Consider the following 19,703-nt stretch of genomic DNA (forward strand, 5'->3'; position numbering starts at 1 on the left):
TGCCTTTCAGACAGCCTTGGTGTCACAATCCCTCCTAACCCATTAACAGCTGTGTTTGGTGTTCTTTCAAATGGGTTTAAAGTGGAGAAGGACAAACAAACTGTGATTGCATTCACTACACTTTTGGCACGCAGACTTATTTTGCTAAACTGGAAGAATCCTAACGCTCCTCTTTTAAGTCAGTGGGTAACTTATGTTTTATTCTATTTGAAATTGGAAAAAATCAAATATACAGTTAAAGGTTCTGTACAGAATTTTTTAAAAACCTGACAGGATATAATCAATAAAATTTTAGAATAAGCTCTTAAAGCACCGAGGAAGCAATTATCTCCGCATCTCTTTTTCCTCTCCATTCATCTCTACTGGCCTATTAAACTAATCAATTTAGGTATGTCTACAAGCCTTATGTTTTACCCCGTTGGCCATGCTCTCTCTGTCTCAGGGGTGGGGGTCGACTTGTTTTTTTTTTTTTTCAATCCTATTATTTGTAAAAATTGATTGATTTGTATGAATGATTACAATAAAATTAATTTTTTAAAAAAATTACCTCCTTTTAGAAGTAATCCACCAATGAAAGAAAAAGCAAAATTTTGAATTGAGGTGATAGATAGATAGATAGATAGATAGATAGATAGATAGATAGATAGATAGATAGATAGATAGATAGATAGATAGATAGTCCTTATTCGCAATCAGTAAAATAATTAGTCAACAACAATGAACAAAGGTAGTACAGTAGTTATTTTTATTTGTGTATCTTTAATTATTACATACTTAAGTACTTTTGTATAGGGAGTGAATATTATTTATACATTTGACTAATTATGAACCAATAATAAACAATAACATGAAAAAGATGAGTGACAGCTATGTGCCATCCTGAAATAAATATATACAAGGGTCCTCTGGCCCAACTGTACAGGTCTTGGCACCCTGTCTGTCTAAAAAGGTGGCTCAGACACTTTCTTACAACAAAACTGCACACAAGCACTGAATTTTGTCCCTTCTCTCTATCTCTGTTTTACGTGGCCACTCTTCCTCCTGCTAGTTGAGCCTCCACCCCAACTTATTTCCCAACTCTAGACTTATTTTGGCTTTGACTGTGAAGAACCTTTATATTCCATCCTGTAAATACTTTCATGAACAGTGACGGTGCTACATTTGTCTACAGGGACACCTTGTTAATACTTTCGTTGGTGACCTGTAATGTCCATTACCCCATCAGTTTTCTGTTGATCTTAAGCAGCTGAGTCTCCATGTACAGGACAATAGCACCCTAAGCATTACTGCATGGGACCAAGTATTTTCACTTCGCCTGGAGATTTTACTGCTTCTTGCCTTCCTTCCTTGGTACTACTGTCTCTGAGAGAAAACTGCTATTTTGCTGGTTCCTAGTGTCCTGCTAAAACATGCTTCTGTCCACATTATCACATTTGCCTAAATTTATTGGTATGTGGCCCTATCTCTTGCACTTCTTAGGAACAAAACACACACGCATATGTACACAGCATAACATGCCAAATTTTCCCCTGTACTTCCATACTGTAATAAGCAGGATCCCTCCTGAGGCTCGTGTGGCACTTCCCTCATCTCCACATATGTATTGTGGGACATATCTCTGCCCTGTGGCATCCTGGTGTTTCTCTTGCACCTGTCAAACCTGAAAACACTTATTACAGAAATTGGGAGAGCTGTGTAATAACATAACATTCTCTGATCAGTTGTATGGTATCATATCATATTATGTTATACAATATTTATCTTTTTGCAGTCTTGAGAGATGAAATGTCCACCATTCCATCTATTATCCAGCTTGCTTTGTCCATTTTATGTTTGTAGGGGGCTGGAGACTATCCCAGCTATATTAAGTGGAAAAAAAAACTAAACCAGGATGGAGTGCCAGTCCATTGCTAAACGCACACATACATCATTCACTCACACTTGTTTAATTTACAGACTCCAGTTTATACAACACACATTGTGTTTAGGATGTAGGGGCAAAAATCTGAGTCTCTTGGGGAAAAAGATATGGACATGGAAAGAATATGCAAACTCCAAACAGTGAATATCCAGAATTTGGACTGCCTTATGGAGCTATGAAGCAGCAGCAATGACCACTGTGCCAGTGTGCTACACTAACCCTATTCAAAATTAAAATGCAATATTGCAGTTCTACTATTTGATTTACAAACATTCCTTATTAAAGGTGCTGAACAAAGTAAGCTTGACAGTGCATTAAGCAATATTTATCACCTTGTGTAAGAAATTAAACTTATTTCTGTCTTTTCTTTGTATTATGTTGTTTGTGGCTGAATGGTCTCCTCTGGCCATTTCTACATAATTTACTGGAAAGCACAAATATGACAACTTCCAAGTTGTTCGGCTTTGATGCCACTTGTAAAGTGTATGTGCAGCCCACAGACTTTGCAGACAGGCACCTTCTTACTGAATATGAACTGCAACAGCTGTGTGCTGTTTGTCTCCTGCTGCATGTGAGCAGCTTTGCAGCAGAATTTGTTTAGATGATGAAAAACAAATTAAACATACATGAACTGTATATAGCAAATAAACAAAAGTAAAATGAGGTCACTGGTGTCAAAGATGGTGTCCACAGACATAGAACTGAACACTGGAGAAAGAAAGTGAAACTTTGTGGTTAGTAGAATATGTACATGGACTGCAAGTCCAAAAAAAGGTAGGGAATATAAAGAGAAAGATGAAATAGGGTGGGAGCATTTCCCACACAGATGGGGGCAAAAAGCAAATCATAAATGAGAAGAAAAGAGGGGGCTGTGAGAGAGGGACAGAGTGGGAGAGGGAGATCGAGAGATGCACACAGAAACCCGAGCCCTGCAGTTTAAATATAGGTGCCACGTGGTTCTGCTTGGAGATCTTCACATGCTGATTACAACGTAGGTGGGGAGAGTGACTGGGGGGACAGGGGTAGCATTCAGTTGAAATTAATAGGTCTCTTGGGCCTCCTTATACTTAACTCTATGTGGTCTGTGTCCTTCTGCAATGGTTTTCCACCAGTTGTCCATGTGACTTGCTGAACAGCTCATCTCTTAGTTATCAAGGTTTAAAATGTAAAAAGAGGGAATGTGAGGGTCTGTGGTCATGAACGCAAACAGGCACTAGCTGAGGTATGTTCCTTGGCCCTTAGATCTAACACTACGGCAGCACTGGAATCTTTACATCTTTTATTAAATGTAAATGTGCTCAATAAATTGTGCTAGAAGCAGAAATATAGCAGTGAAGATTAGATTAGACTAGATTAAATAACCTTTATTGATTCCATGGGGAAATTCAGATGCATAAAGTAGCAAGGATACAGACTCACAGAAAAAATAATGCATCCAATCAATCAATCAATCAATCAACTGATAAAAAAAAACAAACAATTAATAAATAAATAGTGTAGATATTTCAAGAGTAACTTGAAAAAAGAGGATACAAAAACAGACAACACATTTCAAGAGTACTGGAGTTTACTAAATATTGCTGAAATGTGTTTGATAAAAGAAGTTATTTTAGTTTATAGTTTTCATTCATTTACTAAATAACTCGTTTAATTTGTCCTTCATAGGAGTTCAGTCAGGCACTCACCTACCCACTCTCATCTAGTGAAATTTAAAGCTGCCAATAAAACAAACACTCACAACTTTGGGCTGTGGGAGAAAAAAACAGGCAACATTAAAAGAACATGCAAACAATGTTTATCTATCTATCTAGAAGATATTGATATAAAGTGTGTATTTTTGTGATCGTTTTGTCACTTTTACAATTGAGGTGATTTTGAGGCCAATTTCAAAGAAACACCAGGGTACAATGTTTGTATGAGTACAGAGAATCATGTGTCTGTTTCTGTACCACAGTCAGGAAACAGTCAACCCGGAAGGAGTTCCTTGGCCCCAGCAAAGCACCACCCACCCTCTCATCTTCTTTCCACTGCACTAAATGCCTTCTGTGTATGTGCATTCTGTCATCTTCTGACCTCATGTGCACCTGACCCAAAAAAGCCACTGCAGGCAGCATTGGTGTTATCCTATTATCCTTAGGCTACACTATACTAAACCCTATTCAATTATTGCAGTTAAATGGGGTATTCCTACTTTGGGCCACACATCATCATTTCATATTCACATACACACACACACATATACTGTATATACATATGTACACACTGACATAAATCTTATAGAAATGGTAAGTTGGTGCAGAGACTAACAGTAACACTATCACCTCACAGTTTTAGGGATCAGAGATCTTAGGGTAATCCAGTGATCTTCCTACATTCCAAAAACATGCTGGTTAGGTTTATTTATTGTTTTTTTTAATATTTGAATATATGAGTAATTGTGTCATGCATTGGACTGGCATCCCATCCTGAGTTGGTTCTTGCCTTTTATCAGATATAGAAAGGACAGGCTCCTTTCTGTTCCTCATTACCCTGTAATGCACAAAGCAAGTTCAGAAAAATAGATGGATACAAAGATACAAAAGGGGCAGCACAGTAGTGCTGCTGCCGTGTGAAAAGGAGACAAGGGTTCATGTCCTGAGCACTCCCAGCGTGAAGTTTGTATGTTCTTCTCATGTACTCCAGGTGCTTTGGTTTCCTTCCAAAGATATGGTGACACTAAACTGGACAGTGTGTTGACACTGTCATGTACTGGTGACCCATTGTTTCTGCCTTGTGTCCAATAACTGTTGGGATAAGCTCCATCTTCCCTGCACCACTGCCCTGGACAAGTGGGCTAGGAAAATGGATGAATAGAGGAAGGATGTGAAAGTGTGAGAGAGAGTAAATGTTGGAGTTCAATCCAAGGTGGAAGCCACATCAGCCTTAGTTATGTAAACAATAAATATATAAAGAGCTGTACACAAAACATATTCACAGATGTACATACACATTTTTACATATTTTATAAGCATTCATCCATCCTTCCAACCATCTTCTAAAACCACTGCATCCAAAGCTAGAGCCTATCCCAACAGGCATGGGCTGCAAGGCAGGATCCAGGCAATACATCTTTCTCCTCCTCTCTCTCTCTGTACATATATATATATATATATATATATATATATATATATATATATATATATATATATATATATATATATATGTGTGTGTGTGTGTGTGTGTGTGTGAGTGTGTGTGTGTGTGTGTGTGTGTGTGTGTGTGTGTGTGTGATGAGATACCTTTAAATAAATACATGAAGGGCTATTCAAAATGAAAGAGCAGATACATCAAAAATGTATTTTAAACAAACTGTCTAAGACAGAAACACATTCCACACATCACTGCATAGAGTAAAGTTCAAAGTTTAAAAATTTAACTTCAAGAAGAATCAAATGACTTCATTTTCATGCAAGATGGTGCCCCGCCTCATTTCCACTTGGAGGTCCGGAGTTACCTGAACGACACCATTCCAGGATGATGGATTTGAAGAGGTGGACAACAAGATCTTGCTCATCGTCAATATACTCCCAGGTCTCCAGACCTTACCCCCTGTGATTTTTATCTAAAGGGGTACATTAAAGGAAGAGTGTTTGTTCCACCTATGCCTGCTAATCTTCAAGATTTGTGACTGTTGATTTTATTACACCTTTTTAATGTACTTCACTTGTACCAAATGTGGCTAGGATGGGCTCCCTGACCCTGTGATCCTCAATTGGACTCGAAGGACTTGAGAATGGTTTGTGTATTTAATGTTACCAGTTAAATATATATTTAGGTGACAACATCAAAAAAACTATTCAAACATTATTTCAAGCATTTAGTTATTGATAAAATACATGTTATTAAGAACGATTCAGTGCCACTCTGCTGACTCACAGCTCCTGGGACCTGAGTGTAATTCAGCAACTGGTCACTATCTGTTCATTTGGCATGTTCTCCCATTGCGTGCGTGGGGTTTATTCCTTTATACAACAACACACCCAAACAAATATATGTTAGGCTGACTGACGAGTTTAAAGTGACCCACAAGGTGCGCTGTTACATGGTATTGAGTAACCCACATTTAAAATATGCTCTGCTCAATGCACAGTGATTAGATAATTACTGAAGAAAAAGATATGGATGTAGTAATAAAATAAGATGATTCTTTATTACTACAAATAAAATTTCAAATATGCAAGGAGGAGTATACAGGCATAGCAGACCTTCTGTTACAACAAAAAGTGCACCACCTTGGTTTTGTTAAATTTGACTTGTTTGTATGGAATGTTACTTGCTTTCAATAAATTCAATAAAAAAATAAAAAATAAAATAAAAATGCACAAACTAACACGGCTTTCTGGAGTGCTTTTTGTCACCCATTTTTTGGTTGATTTCTAATTTGATCGCATTTTTAATTTTTAGGATTTTGTTTGACTTGAATGTACTTTCTGGAGTCAGAACTGACACACTGCTAAACAATTTCTTGAAGATTTCTTGGCAGATGTGTATTTTAATAATTTTACATTAAAATATATGCTTCAACATTTCTAACATCGTTATCTCTTTAAAATTCTGGCTGTGTTAAAAAAATATAATACCTTTTTTTTCCCAGCAAACATTTCAACACGTAGAGTACAACAATAAATGAATGGAGGCTACTCTCTACCACTTTTTTACTGGCTTCATCTGTTTCTCTGTATGCAATATGTTAGCAAAGTGTAGGTGAAAATTTAAAAACTGCAAAAATGTAGACTTTATTTGACAAATGGCATGTTTTATAATCCATTTGATACTGGGGAATTTGTTTCCTTGTTTGTTAAACTGAACAAACAGCTAATACCCTTCAGTCTGTAATTTGCCTTTGAGAATAGCAAAATGGATCCATAGGAATCCATCTAAACTATTATATTCAATAAACTATTATAAATACTGAAAATAGAATCTATTTTCATCAATCTAATTATATCCATGCATTTTTATCCATCTTCTTTTTACGTATAATGATTGCATTTGCATTGCATGCTTTGCATTTTAAACATGAGGTAGGACACAGTTGTTGTTTTCTTAAGTTTAGACGTACACTAATCATTGTATTATTTTACTGCGTTGTTTTATTACTTTACAGCAATAAAGTTTACTACCTTGATAAGTCTGAGGTGGAAGTAAACAAATTGTTGACAGTAATGTAGTTAAAGTAATGTTTTGAATTAAGTACAGATAAGCAGAAAATAACAGCGCCATATAAGAGATAGATAGATAGATAGATAGATAGATAGATAGATAGATAGATAGATAGATAGATAGATAATGCAAGTTCATGCACCAACTACTCAGAGATAGACGGACACAGCTGATGATGGAGACGGCCACGCAGCTGATTTCCTAGCTGTCACATTAACAGGCCACGCCGTTAAATAAGATAGGGATGGCGGCAGCAGCAGCAGCAACATTAGAAAAGGAGGAAGACGGGACGATTCAAGAGACGCAGGAGTCTTACCAGAGTCTGCTGATAGTGCAGTGCCTTCCTCTGAGAAGCATCTGCAGCCATCGACACTTTCTCACTGACCCAAAATAGGGTCGACCTCTCTCAGACACACACATACACATGTGCAACCGCGCGCACGCACTTATATCCTCTCTTACTCACACAGACACCAAACACCTCTAGAAGCCCTGGACTGGGGGGATTGGTTTGTCGGGGGAGGGAATGGGGTGGGAGGATTCAAAAGGGGGGGTGTAGAGGTCAGTGCTTTTTCGCAATGCTATTGTCTGTGAATATACTGGCAGGTATTGCGGTGTTTGATGTGTTGCTATGGCTTGTGGGTTTTGGCCATTTTTGTGACACTGCCTGATTGCTAAGGTCAGACTTACGAAATAGTATAGCAGTGGATTCATAGCTAGTATGATGACGATTACGATAGTCAGGTTTTGAAATATGGACATAGTAATTATGCGTGAGTATTTTCAAAACGCTACTGCCAGATTGAATGATTTATAAGACAAGTGCATGACATTCGCGGTTCGTTTGATCGAAAAAAAAAACGAGAGGAATACGGTAAAATGCGTCGTTTCTCGTTTAAAGGTGTGTGATCTAGTAAAAGTTACAAAATATTTAGAAATGTGCAATGCAGTTATAAAGGAGTTTGAGAAGGACAGTTTTGTTTTCTTCCGCAGGCAGGTACGTGAAGAAGTTTCGAATTCGAGGCTGGAACACAGCAGAAGCGACAGCGGAGTTTCACATTACATAAAAACGAGAACTTGGTGGCAAACAATTTTTTATAAAGACCATAAGAGACTACAATCTGAATTAATAAAAGTGGGTAACCAATACAGACAAACATCCAATAAAGAGAAACGATGACGATTTCTGCAGCCGTGTCAAAATATGCTACACATGCAAATATTTACACGTCGAAAAGTCATAACGTCAAAATGAACATATGATTTTTATGGTATTACTCACCATCAGGCAACTTTTTTTTCTAAGGTTGCACAAACCAATCACGTTGGACATACAATCACCACTATACTGGACACAAAAACATTGAAATGGGAAAGGCATTGGATCAAGGTATTGGATATGTTTGCACATAATGGCTTAAGCGACAAAAATTATGTTAGTAGGGTCTGTTTAAATTAATTTTATTTATTTATTTAAAATATTTGAAATATGTATTGACTTAAGAATAAAGGTATACTGCGCGTGCGCAGAACAGCTTTAGAGATATTTTGAACGGTTGCTTATTTCGATAGAACACCGGCAGCCACCTACATTGCTCATCAAGTCAGGCAGTTTACAGGTAACGAGTTGTTTTCTGCAAAGTAGCGCAGTCTCTTTGATTAAAATGTACTCGATTACTTAATTTTAGCGGATATTTGGAATAAAACGGCACGGGATGGCACGCCACTGCTGGGAGAGTTGGACGAAGTGGGAACGACAACTTCATCATTGAAAGCACAGCTCGCAGTATTTGAAATAAAAAAGAAAATGAAAGTAAATACAGTACTTCAGTATTGTTCAATGATTTATTAAAAGCACGAATTGATAGACTAGATATAAACTCAATGCCAACTGCAGAAGTTATTTTAAAGATGGAAAGATTTAAAACAAAATCGAAAATCGCGCGGAAGGAAAACACTGTCCGTTTATTTCAAAAGACTTGTCATGTACAGATGTACAATGTAATTGATTGATAATTTATGTCAGTGTGCGATTTATTCATACAGGAAACCAGTTTACCAGCACACAAACATTTTTGGAAAAAACGGAGCAAACGTGTAGGCCTACATCATCGAAGATGTAGAACCAGTAGTAGATGTAAACGGCCGGGTTTTCTAGCTAAAATTACTGCACAACAGGGTCGTGATGTGATTCAAGTCCCTGTAAAGAACCTGCACTGATTTCAGAATTACTTGAATGAAATGTGCATGTGTAGAGCAGCGATGAAACAGTGAAAGCAGAAAGTGAATGCGTTCCTTTGCAAAGTTCAACACACATCACAAATGTGAGCTTGAAACATGAATTGCTAGGATAACATAAAGTAAGGGAGGCAATGGAAGAACTGTTACAGGTGGTAACTCTTCAACTTGCAACCAGTGCTGTGTGACTAGTTTGAAAGAGCGGACAGTTTTTGTGTTACTGACAAAGCACCAAAGTTGGATATACCTCTTGCACCTCAGGCCCAGAATTTGTCTGAATGTGTGTGGATGGGTGGACAATGCCCACACAGCTTCACCCTTTGCAATGGTTACAAATTCAAGAGACCAGCCTGACCACTTGGTCTTTAATTACAAGTATGTTGAGGACACTGTGCTGTCAGGCAAGTGACAGCTTGTGAAAGGCATTGTAAAAAAATGGGCGTAAGAGACACGACTGTGAATAACAAAGGCTGGTTTTAATAATCTTACTGGAAGCAACTGAAAATGTGGTAAGGGAAAACATAATTAATTCTCTATCAAAACTAGCTGGTCCAGAAAATGAAAAGGAAGGTCAAACACATCTGAAAACATTTAATGAGGAGGATTTACCTCAAATTTAGAACAGGATGCTGTGCAGAAGATTGCATATATTGAATAGGGCAAAGAACTGTTTTTGAAGATATTAAGCAGATTCTGGCTGCATGTCGAAAAGCCTCACATGAAACGAGACAACAAACTGGCAGGTCTTGATCCTTTAATGTGGTATAATAATTTGCCCAAATTTGGGTGGAATCAGGAACTGAGAGCAAGGACAGGTGCCACTCATAGTCAAAAAAATTAAGGGAGCACTCAGTCATGACAGTCTAACACCAAGTCAGTTAAACTTCAGGGATATCAATCTGTCCAGTTAGGAAGCATAAGCGATTGTGAATCAACTTCACCTGCTTTGGTGCAAATGAAAGTGACAACACATGCACTGGAGGGGCAACAGCAACACCACCCTCAAAAAGGGAATGATTTTACAGGTGGTGGCCACAGACAATTGCTCTCTCCTTATCCTTCCTGACTGATTACTCTCTAGTTTTGTGTTTTGCTAGTGTCCTTGTCACACTTTGTAGCATGAGGCGGTACCTGCAGCCAATTCAAGTTGCACAGGTAGTCCAGCTCCTGTAGGATGGCACATCCATATGTGCCAATGCAAGAAGATTTGCTGTGTCTCCAAACACAGTCTTATGTGCATGGAAGAGATACTAGGAGACGGGTTGTTACACGAGGAGAACTAGACAGAGCCATAGAAGGGCATCCATCCAGCAGCAGAACTGGCATCTACTTCTTTGTGCGAGGAGGAATAAGAGGAACACTACCAGAACCTTCAAAATTACCTCCAGCTGGCTATTTGTGTGCATGTTTCTGACCATATTGTTAGGAAACAGACTCCATGAGGGTCTGACATCATTTAGTGGGACTGTGCAGTTCGATTGGCATATGCCAGAGAATACCACAATTGGCAGCTCCGCCATTGGTACCCCATTCTCTTCACAGATGTGAGCATGCTCCCATTGAGCACATGTGACAGACATGAAAGAGTCTGTAGACACCATGGTGAATGTTATGCAGCCTGCAACATCATCCTGCATTACAGGTTTTGCAGTGGGTTAGTAATGGCCTGGGGAGGCATATCCTTAGAGGGTCGCACAAGCCTTCATGTGCTAGGCAACAGTACACTGACTGCTGTTAAGTACTGGGATGGAGTTCTGCAAGCCATCGTCAGACATTTTGCTGGTGCAGTGGGCCCTGGGTTCCACCTAATGCAGGACAATGCCCAGCTTCATGTGGCCAGAGTGTGTAGGCAATTCATGGATGATGAAGGCATTGATGCCATTGAATGGCCTGCACATTCCCCAGACCTGAATCTAACTGAGAGCCTCTGAGACATTATGTATCAGTGCATCCAATGCCACCAAAGACGCCCTGATACAGGTCTGGGAGGTGATCCTCCAGGAAACCATCCGTCATCTCATCAGGAGTACACCCAGATGCTGTCTGAAATGCATAATGGCATGTGGGAGCCATACATACTACTGAGTCACACTGAGTGGCTGTGATGAAATTCACAAGTTGGATCAGAGTGTGATTTCAATTTTTGACTTTATTTTCACTGTGATGTTGAATCCAGCCCTGTAGGGATTAGTGATTTTGTTTCCATTGACTGTAGTTATATTATTTTGTTCTTAATGAATTAGAGTTTTTCTCAGTAAAGATTTTCCACTTGAATATTTCGTTAATTGAGATCCAATGTGTGATTTTAGTGTTCCCTTAATTTTTTTCAGCAGTGTGTTTGCCTAGAGAGACCTACTGAATTGGGAATTAGATCCCAGTATAATTTCTTGTGAAATAATTGTAATGTTAAGGGTTTCTTATATTTTGTGTATCAGGAAGTTTAGTGGGATATTACAGTCCACTTCTTTGTTAGTGTATTTGATGGACATTATATCTGGTGAGGGGAACTGAATACCTCTTTCTGGGAGTTAATTGTTCTTTAAATTATTCAAAATTCTGATCACCAATCAATATCACTGCAGATATTGAATGTTACAGTCAGTGCTTTTTGCAAAGCTACTGTCAGTGAACATACTGGCAAGTAGTAAAAATGTATTTTTTTTCCAGCAAACATTATTACACACAGTGTACAACAATAAACGAATGGAGGCTACTCGATGCCACTTTTTTTACTGGCTTCATCTGTACCTCTGTTAGCAATGTGGATGAAATTTTATTTGACAGACGGCATATTTTATAATCCAGTTGATACTGGGGAAGGTTTTTCCTTGTTTTGTTCTAACTGAACAACAGCTTATACCCTTCAGTCAGTAATTTGCCATTGAGAATAGCAAAATGGGTCCATGTAAACTATTATATTCATTAAAGCATTACAATTACTGAACAAATATACGTTTTCACCAATCTAGTTTTATCCATGCATTTTAATCCATCTTCTTTTTATAATGATGTGCATTTGCATTTTATACATGAGGTAGAACACAGTTGTTTTTTTTTTTTTTTTTTTTTTTAACTCTAGTGATATACCAATTATTGTACTATTTAAAAGTAAAGTTTCACAATTCATACTGCATGTCAGGACAAAAAACAAGCCACAAGTCCAAATAACACTCTGTAGACCTCCACCATAGATGAGGGCAAAAGTACCAAACAAAAAAAAAAAAAATTATAAAGCTTTCAGTGTTCCCATAAGCACAGTAGCCTCAAAAATAGTGAAATGGGTGAATATTGTAGCCATCAGAACTCTTCTTAAAGTTTGAGGCTCTACCTCTTAAAGCATTATTTTATTATTTTTTACAGCAATAACGTTTACTGTCTTGATAGGTCTTAGGTGGAAGTAAAAAAAATCTTTGACATTAATATAATTAAAGTAGTGTTTTAAATAAAGTACAGATAAGCAAAAAATAACAGCGCCATATGAGAACGATAGATAGATAGATAGATAGATAGATAGATAGATAATGCAAGTTCATGCACCAACTACTCAGAGACAGACGGACGCAGCTGATTTCCTAGCGGTCACACTACTGGGCCACGCCGTTAAAGAAGACAGGGATGGCGATAGTAGCAGCAACATTAGAAAAGGAGGAAGACGGGACGGTTCAAGAGACGCAGGAGTCTTACCACAGTCTGCTGATAGTGCAGTGTCTTCCTCGAAGAAGCATCTGCAGCCATCGACACTTTCTGACTGACCCAAAATAGGGTCGACCTCTCTCAGACACACACATGTGCACCCGCGCGCACGCACGCACTTATATCGCCTCTCACTCACACAGACACCAAACACCTGTAGAAAACCTGGACTGGGGGATTCCGAAAGAGGGGTTTGGAAGTCAGTGCTTTTTCGCAATGCTATGATCTGTGCATATACAGGAAGGTATTGCGGTGTATGAGGTGTTGTTATGGCTTGTGGGTTTTGGCCGTTTTTGTGACAGCTGATGTACTACCTTATTGCTAAGGTTAGAATTACGAAATAGTGCAGCAGTGGATCCATAGATGTTATGATCATAATAATGTGGACATAATAATTATGCGCGAGTATTTTCAAAACGCTAGTGCCAAAGTGAATGATACACAAGACAAATATATAACCTTAGCGGTTCGTTTGATCGAGAGGAAATGAGAGGAATATGGGAAAATGCGTCTTGTTTCTCGTTTAAGGTGCACGATCTTGAAAAATTACAAAAGATTTTTTTAAGAAGTGTAATGCACATACAAAGGAGTTTGAGAAGGGCAGTTTTTTCTCCTCCGAAGTCAAGTAGGTAAAAAAGATCGACAGCTCCTGGGTAGCGATTACTGAGGTTCAAATTAAAGGAAAACAAAAACTTGTTAGTCAATAATTTATTATAAAGACCATAAGAGATTACAATCTGAATTAGTAAAAGTGGGTAAATACAGACAAACACTAGGAGTGGGAATAATACTGTGGATTTTACCAATTTGGGTTGATGGGGAAGACAGTGTTGAGTAATGTACGTAAAAATAGCTTCAACTGTAATTTATTCAAAATTAACAAGATACGTTTTCCATAGTAAAATAGATAATGAAAGTCTGAAAAATGTACGTGGCCTAACAGTCGAGTTTTGGCCAACTTTGGTGAAGCTCAAGTAGATTATTCAGCAATTAAGAGAAATGAGAATGTCGGCAGCCACCTACAGTGCTCAGCAAGTCAGGCAGTTTACAGGCAACGAGTTGTTTTCTGCACAGTAGCGCAGTCTCTTTGGTTAAAGTGTACAGTACTCGATTACTTCATTTTAGCGGGTATCGGAAATAAAACGGCATGGGATGGAACGCCACTGCTGGGAGAGTTGGACGAAGTGGAAACGACGACTTCATCAGTGAAAACACAGCTCACAATATTTGAAAAGAAGAAAATTGAAGTAAATCGTTCAGTGTTGTTCAATACTTTATTAAAAGCACTAATTGTTGGGTTAGAAATAAATTCAATGCCAACTGCGGAAGTTTTTTTTTTTTTTTAAAAGATGGAAAAGATGTAAAACAAAATCGGAAATCGCTCATGGACTTTGTCTTTTGTTAAGGAAGGAAAACAGTGTCCCTTTATTTCAAGAAGACAAGCCATGTACAGACTTGCAAAGTAATTGATTGATAATTTATGTCAGTGTGCGATCTAGGATACCATTTTATCCGCACATAAACATTTTTGGAGACAATGGAGCGAAAGTGTACATCATCGAAGATGTAGAACCAGTAGATGTAAACGGGGGTCTTGTTCAGAAAGCGGACGCCACTTAAGACGGCCTTCCCCTGCCCAAACACTAACCTTAAGGTCAATAAAATAGGTCCCTGATGTTAAGTCACTATTTTAGGGCTAAAATGATAACAGAAATGTGAAACATACTTATATAATTATTGTGAAACAACCAAATGGCGTTCGCTTTCTTAACAAGAGCCGTAAAGGCTGTAAAGGTAAACGGCTGGGTTTCCTAGCTAAAGTTACTGCACAGCAGAGTCGTGATGGGAGATTTAATTTCCTATAAAGAAGCTGCACTGATTTCAGAATTACTTGAATGAAATGTGCATGTGTAGAGCGGTGATAAAACAGTGAAGGCAGAAAGTGAATGCGTTCCTTTGTAAAGTTCAACACACATCACAAATGTGATCTTGAAACATGAATTGCTAGGATAACATAAAATAAAGGAGGCAAAGGAAGAACTGTTACAGGTGGCAACTCTTCAACTTGCAACCAGTGCTGTGTGACTAGTTTGAAAGAGCGGACAGTTTCTGTGTTACTGACAAAGCACCAAAGTTGGATATTCCTCTTGCACCTCAGGACCAGAATTTGTCTGAATGTGTGTGGATGAGTGGACAATGCCCACACAGCTTCACCCTTTGTAATGGTCACAAATTCAAGAGACCAAAATGACCAGTTGGTCTTTAATTACAAGTATGTTAACAAAGGCTGGTTTAAATAATCTTACTGGAAGCAACTGAAAATGTGGCAACGGAAAACATAATTAATTCTTTATCAAAACTAGTTGGTCCAGATAATGAAAAGGATGGTCAAACACCTCAGAAAACATTTCATGGCGAAGATTGTATTCCGATGACCACTGCTACATCATTTTGTTCTTAACAAATTACACAGTATTATTCAGTAAAGATTTTCCGAGGCCTGCAAAGCTATTGTCAGTGAACATACTGGCAAGTAGTACAATGTTTGGGATGTTGCTATGGCCCAAGGACTTCACCATTTTAGTGACAGCTAATGAAATGACTGACTGCTAAGATCAGAGATGCAAGCACGTATGGCAGTGCATGGACTGCTCTTATGATAAGGATCATATTAGTGAGGTTTTGAAATGCAAACATAGCAATTATGTGTGTACTGGGGCAATGTTTCAGATGTTACTGTGGTGAGAATTACTTTGTGTAAGTTATAATTAAGCAGCAAAACAACACATATTTCTACTTATTTGGTTAAGTGTGTTGAAGGATACTGTAAAACAATATAAAATAAATTGCACTTCTGAGGAAACTAGGAGTCTGCCCACATGTGAAAGTAATCTTTTTCCAACTCACAATAAAGAAGATGGGTTTACTTCACTTCACTCTACTTAACAACATCTGCTTCAGAATGATCCAGCTGAAGAGTAAAATTAGAATTTTCTCTAAATGGTTTTCTTTCAAATCAATCAAACAATCAAAACTAAAAGAATTGTGCAGTTCTTCAGTTTGGTTTTTGGAGTTGTCCCTTTTCACCAGCAGATTGGAAATGGATATTTTTCTGCTTATTAACTGAAAACTTTCTTTTTGGCTTTACACACTATCCACTCTCGGAATAAATCAGCACATTAAGCCTTGTACCAACTTGTCCCCTTCATATCATATTATATATAGCAGGAGGAGGAGTATAGGAACCTCATCAAGGACTTTGTTAAATGGTGCGACTCAAACCACCTACACCTGAACACCAGCAAAACCAAGGTGCTGGTGGTGGATTTTAGGAGGACTAGGCCCCTCATGGACCCCGTGATTGTCAGAGGTGACTGTGTGCAGATGGTGCAGACCTATAAATACCTGGGAGTGCAGCTGGATGATAAATTGGACTGGACTGCCAACACTGATTCTCTGTACAAGAGAGGACTGAGCCAGTTATACTTCCTTAGAAGGCTGGCGTCCTTCAACATCTGCAATAAGATGCTGCAGATGTTCTACCAGACGGTTGTGGCGAGCGCCCTCTTCTACGCGGTGGTGTGCTGGGGAGGCAGCATAAAGAAGAGAGACGCCTCAAGCCTGGACAAACTGGTGAGGAAGGCAGGCTCTATTATAGGCATGGAGCTGGACAGTTTGACATCTGTGGCGGAGCGACGGGCACTCAGCAGGCTCCTATCAATTATGGAGAATCCACTGCATCCACTAAACAGTATCATCTCCAGACAGAGGAGCAGCTTCAGCGACAGACTGCTGTCACTGTCCTGCTCCACTGACAGACTGAGGAGATCGTTCCTCCCCCAAACTATGCGACTCTTCAATTCCACCAATTGTCTGTTTTTACCTGCATTTTTATCACTCTTGAATTTAATAGTTTTTTTGTATCAGTATGCTGCTGCTGGAGTATGTGAATTTCCCCTTGGGATTAATAAAGTATCTATCATTTTGATCAATACTTTTGTAGTCCATTTGACCGATTGTATTTCTGCAAATACTTCACACTTTCACGTGAACTAGAAAGGACACCTTCTGCACTATTCAAGAGTCCAAATTGTAATGTATATACGTAGGAGTTTGCTAAAGTAAGAATTCAACTTTATGGAATTGTCCATGAATCAGTGCAGACCGATATTGTAGGTACGGTTTTCAACTGAAAAGCCCATATCCAAGCCGCTCCATATGAGCTTGACCAAGCAACTTAACCTACCAATGCATCATTTGAAAAAAATATAAATTGTATTAAGTCCTTGTGATGTGCACATTTCTTTGGATAAAACTATTAGCTAAAGTAATCATTATAAATGCAGATAATGAAAAAAAATTAAATAGAAAAATGAAGTCAACTTTATTAAAAAAAAACAATTTTGGCAGTGATAATTTACAGATGGCAGTGTCAAAGTTGGTGTTATGAAATCCCACCAAAAATACTAATCAGAAGCAAAATGAGTAATACTCTGAAAAAATACATCATTCTGAATGAACAATCCAATGTTTCTTGAAGTCGGGGATTGCTACTAAATGTGTATGTGTGGTTTTCAATGGTAAAATTAACTCTCGGGGCCACCAAGTATGTGTCTGAACTTAAATTTGTATGTTTGAATATGTAATGCAATTAGCATAGGAAAAAAAACCAAAAACTAGTAATACATGAAAACCTGACATGATGAGGAGCAACATACTTAAGAAAATGTTGCATTTAAATATTATATATTTTTTAAGAAACTACAAATTTCAATGTTGTATGTTGTAAAGCTTTCTTATAGTGGATGTTGTATTAATAATTAAAAACAAAATGAAAGTCTATTAGAGGGCCCCACAATATTGGAGTACACATTTACATTTTTTGTATAACTTTGCTTCCATGGCACACAGCAACATCTGCTGGTGAACAGATGGTACTACATGTTGGTAAAAACTTTGGAATAGCAGCAGAAACTATACACTCTGCATAGTAAAAGAAAAAAGTGACACTATTAAAAAAACATTAAAAAAATAGAAACTACCAGTAATTACACATACTCTACCGTGTCACTGCTAAGAATCGGAGTCTAAAAGATTATAGTAATTCTCAACAGAGAATGATTGTTTCCTGATACTGCACAGAGTGGAGCACCGCAGTGGAGGCAGAAGGAGGTGGTTCCACGCATATTGATTTTACTCACTGCTATGAAAAGACTGTAAGCAAGAGAATTAGAAAGGTTCCTATATGCAAAAAAAGTCACTTAATGCGCAAGTGTCCATTCCTATTTGTTTTTAACTGTTGGCTTGGGGATGTCCAGGAAACAGATAGAGATCTTTGCAGAGGGAGCTGGTGAACTCTGACATTTCCTTACAACGGTGAAACTCGGTTCCAGGAGCATATCCTTCTCTGCTCTTGATTAGAGCATTGACCTGTTTAAAAATACAATAACAGATGTAAAAAGCAAAGAAAGTAACCAAGTTTTTTTTTTTTTTTTTTTTTTTAAACAGCACACTGCTGTAAATATAATACAAATAGAATATGAAAGGAAAAAAACATTAAAAACAGAAGGCATATACTGTATACTTATAATTTCCTAAAAGAAATGTGTGTTAGCATTACAAATTCCATATATGATTTACTTACAAAAATCTTGCCTAAAATTCCCAAACTGCATCTTAACTTTTGCATGAGCTAAATTGTGTTGTTGTCATTTAATACAAGGAATTTTAAAACAAATGAAAAACTGAGGGAATTGCTAGATTTTCATTATGGTATTCGTGTAGTGTTGTGCATACCTATAAAAAACAGATTGGCCTAACTGCTAATTACATCTTGAGAAAAATATCAATTTTATAGTATAAATATAGTAAGGCAATAAAGTAATTTAAATTTTGCTTGAAATTTGGTTGTCTGTAGCAGTTTTACTTCAAATCACTCTTCCAAAATACATATTGGGAATGTGTTTCCATCTATCCTTACAACATCAGGCATCTGGTGGAAACCAACTCTGGACTAGGTGCCATTCCATCATACGGTACACTCATGTACAAATCAAACAGATAATTCAGAGCTGATAAGTAACCTAAAGTGCACATCTGCTGTATGTATAAATACGATGAAAGCCACCAGAGAAAACTCACATGAACAATCCTTCCATAAAAAAAGTAACCAGGACTATGGAACTGCAGGTAAGTTGAGGTAGCTACTCAATAATTTGTAAAGGATTACTTTCTTTAATTACTTCTCTCAACTTGTAACAGGGTTACTTGAATTGGTACTTAATAGGCAAAGTAACATATTACTAATTGCTTTAGCTTTACAATACTTTCTAAACCCATGTACCCACATATGTACCAACAGCAAAGTACAAGGATGCCACCTAAATGTCCTTTCCATTTCTTATTAAGGAGGCAATACGCAGTAACAGTAAACATGAACTGAGCAGTTAAACAATTAAACTGCAGGACTTACATTAGCAACACTGTACCATTCAAACATACAAACCAGCAAAAAGAGGCTTTTAGTTTGCACAAATAACCCTTCATAAAAAAACCTTAGTACTTGCAAGTTAAAAAGACTTAACCATTCAAACACCTGCAAACATGAGGCCATCGGATGAGCACCTATTAATTTAATAGGACCAGCTAC

At 37.9% G+C, this 19,703-nt stretch overlaps 2 protein-coding genes across 2 annotated transcripts in view; both read right to left on the bottom strand.

Moving 5' to 3' along the window:
• The window catches only part of clcn1b (chloride channel, voltage-sensitive 1b), a 242,144-nt gene extending 234,514 nt beyond the window's left edge, over window positions 1–7,630 (bottom strand). The window contains exon 1 of the mRNA XM_051931704.1: window positions 7,440–7,630. Coding sequence (XP_051787664.1) covers window positions 7,440–7,490 — 51 coding nt within the window. The 5' untranslated portion in view covers window positions 7,491–7,630. The remainder of the gene's footprint in view (window positions 1–7,439) is intronic.
• A 9,784-nt stretch (window positions 7,631–17,414) lies between these two features.
• Window positions 17,415–19,703, bottom strand: part of casp2 (caspase 2, apoptosis-related cysteine peptidase) — a 51,847-nt gene continuing 49,558 nt past the window's right edge. Inside the window, exon 11 of the mRNA XM_028809971.2 lies at window positions 17,415–18,484. Within this exon, the coding sequence (XP_028665804.2) occupies window positions 18,347–18,484 (138 nt within the window). The 3' untranslated portion in view covers window positions 17,415–18,346. The remainder of the gene's footprint in view (window positions 18,485–19,703) is intronic.

Source organism: Erpetoichthys calabaricus, chromosome 9, assembly GCF_900747795.2.
Source record: "Erpetoichthys calabaricus chromosome 9, fErpCal1.3, whole genome shotgun sequence".
NCBI lineage: Eukaryota > Metazoa > Chordata > Cladistia > Polypteriformes > Polypteridae > Erpetoichthys > Erpetoichthys calabaricus.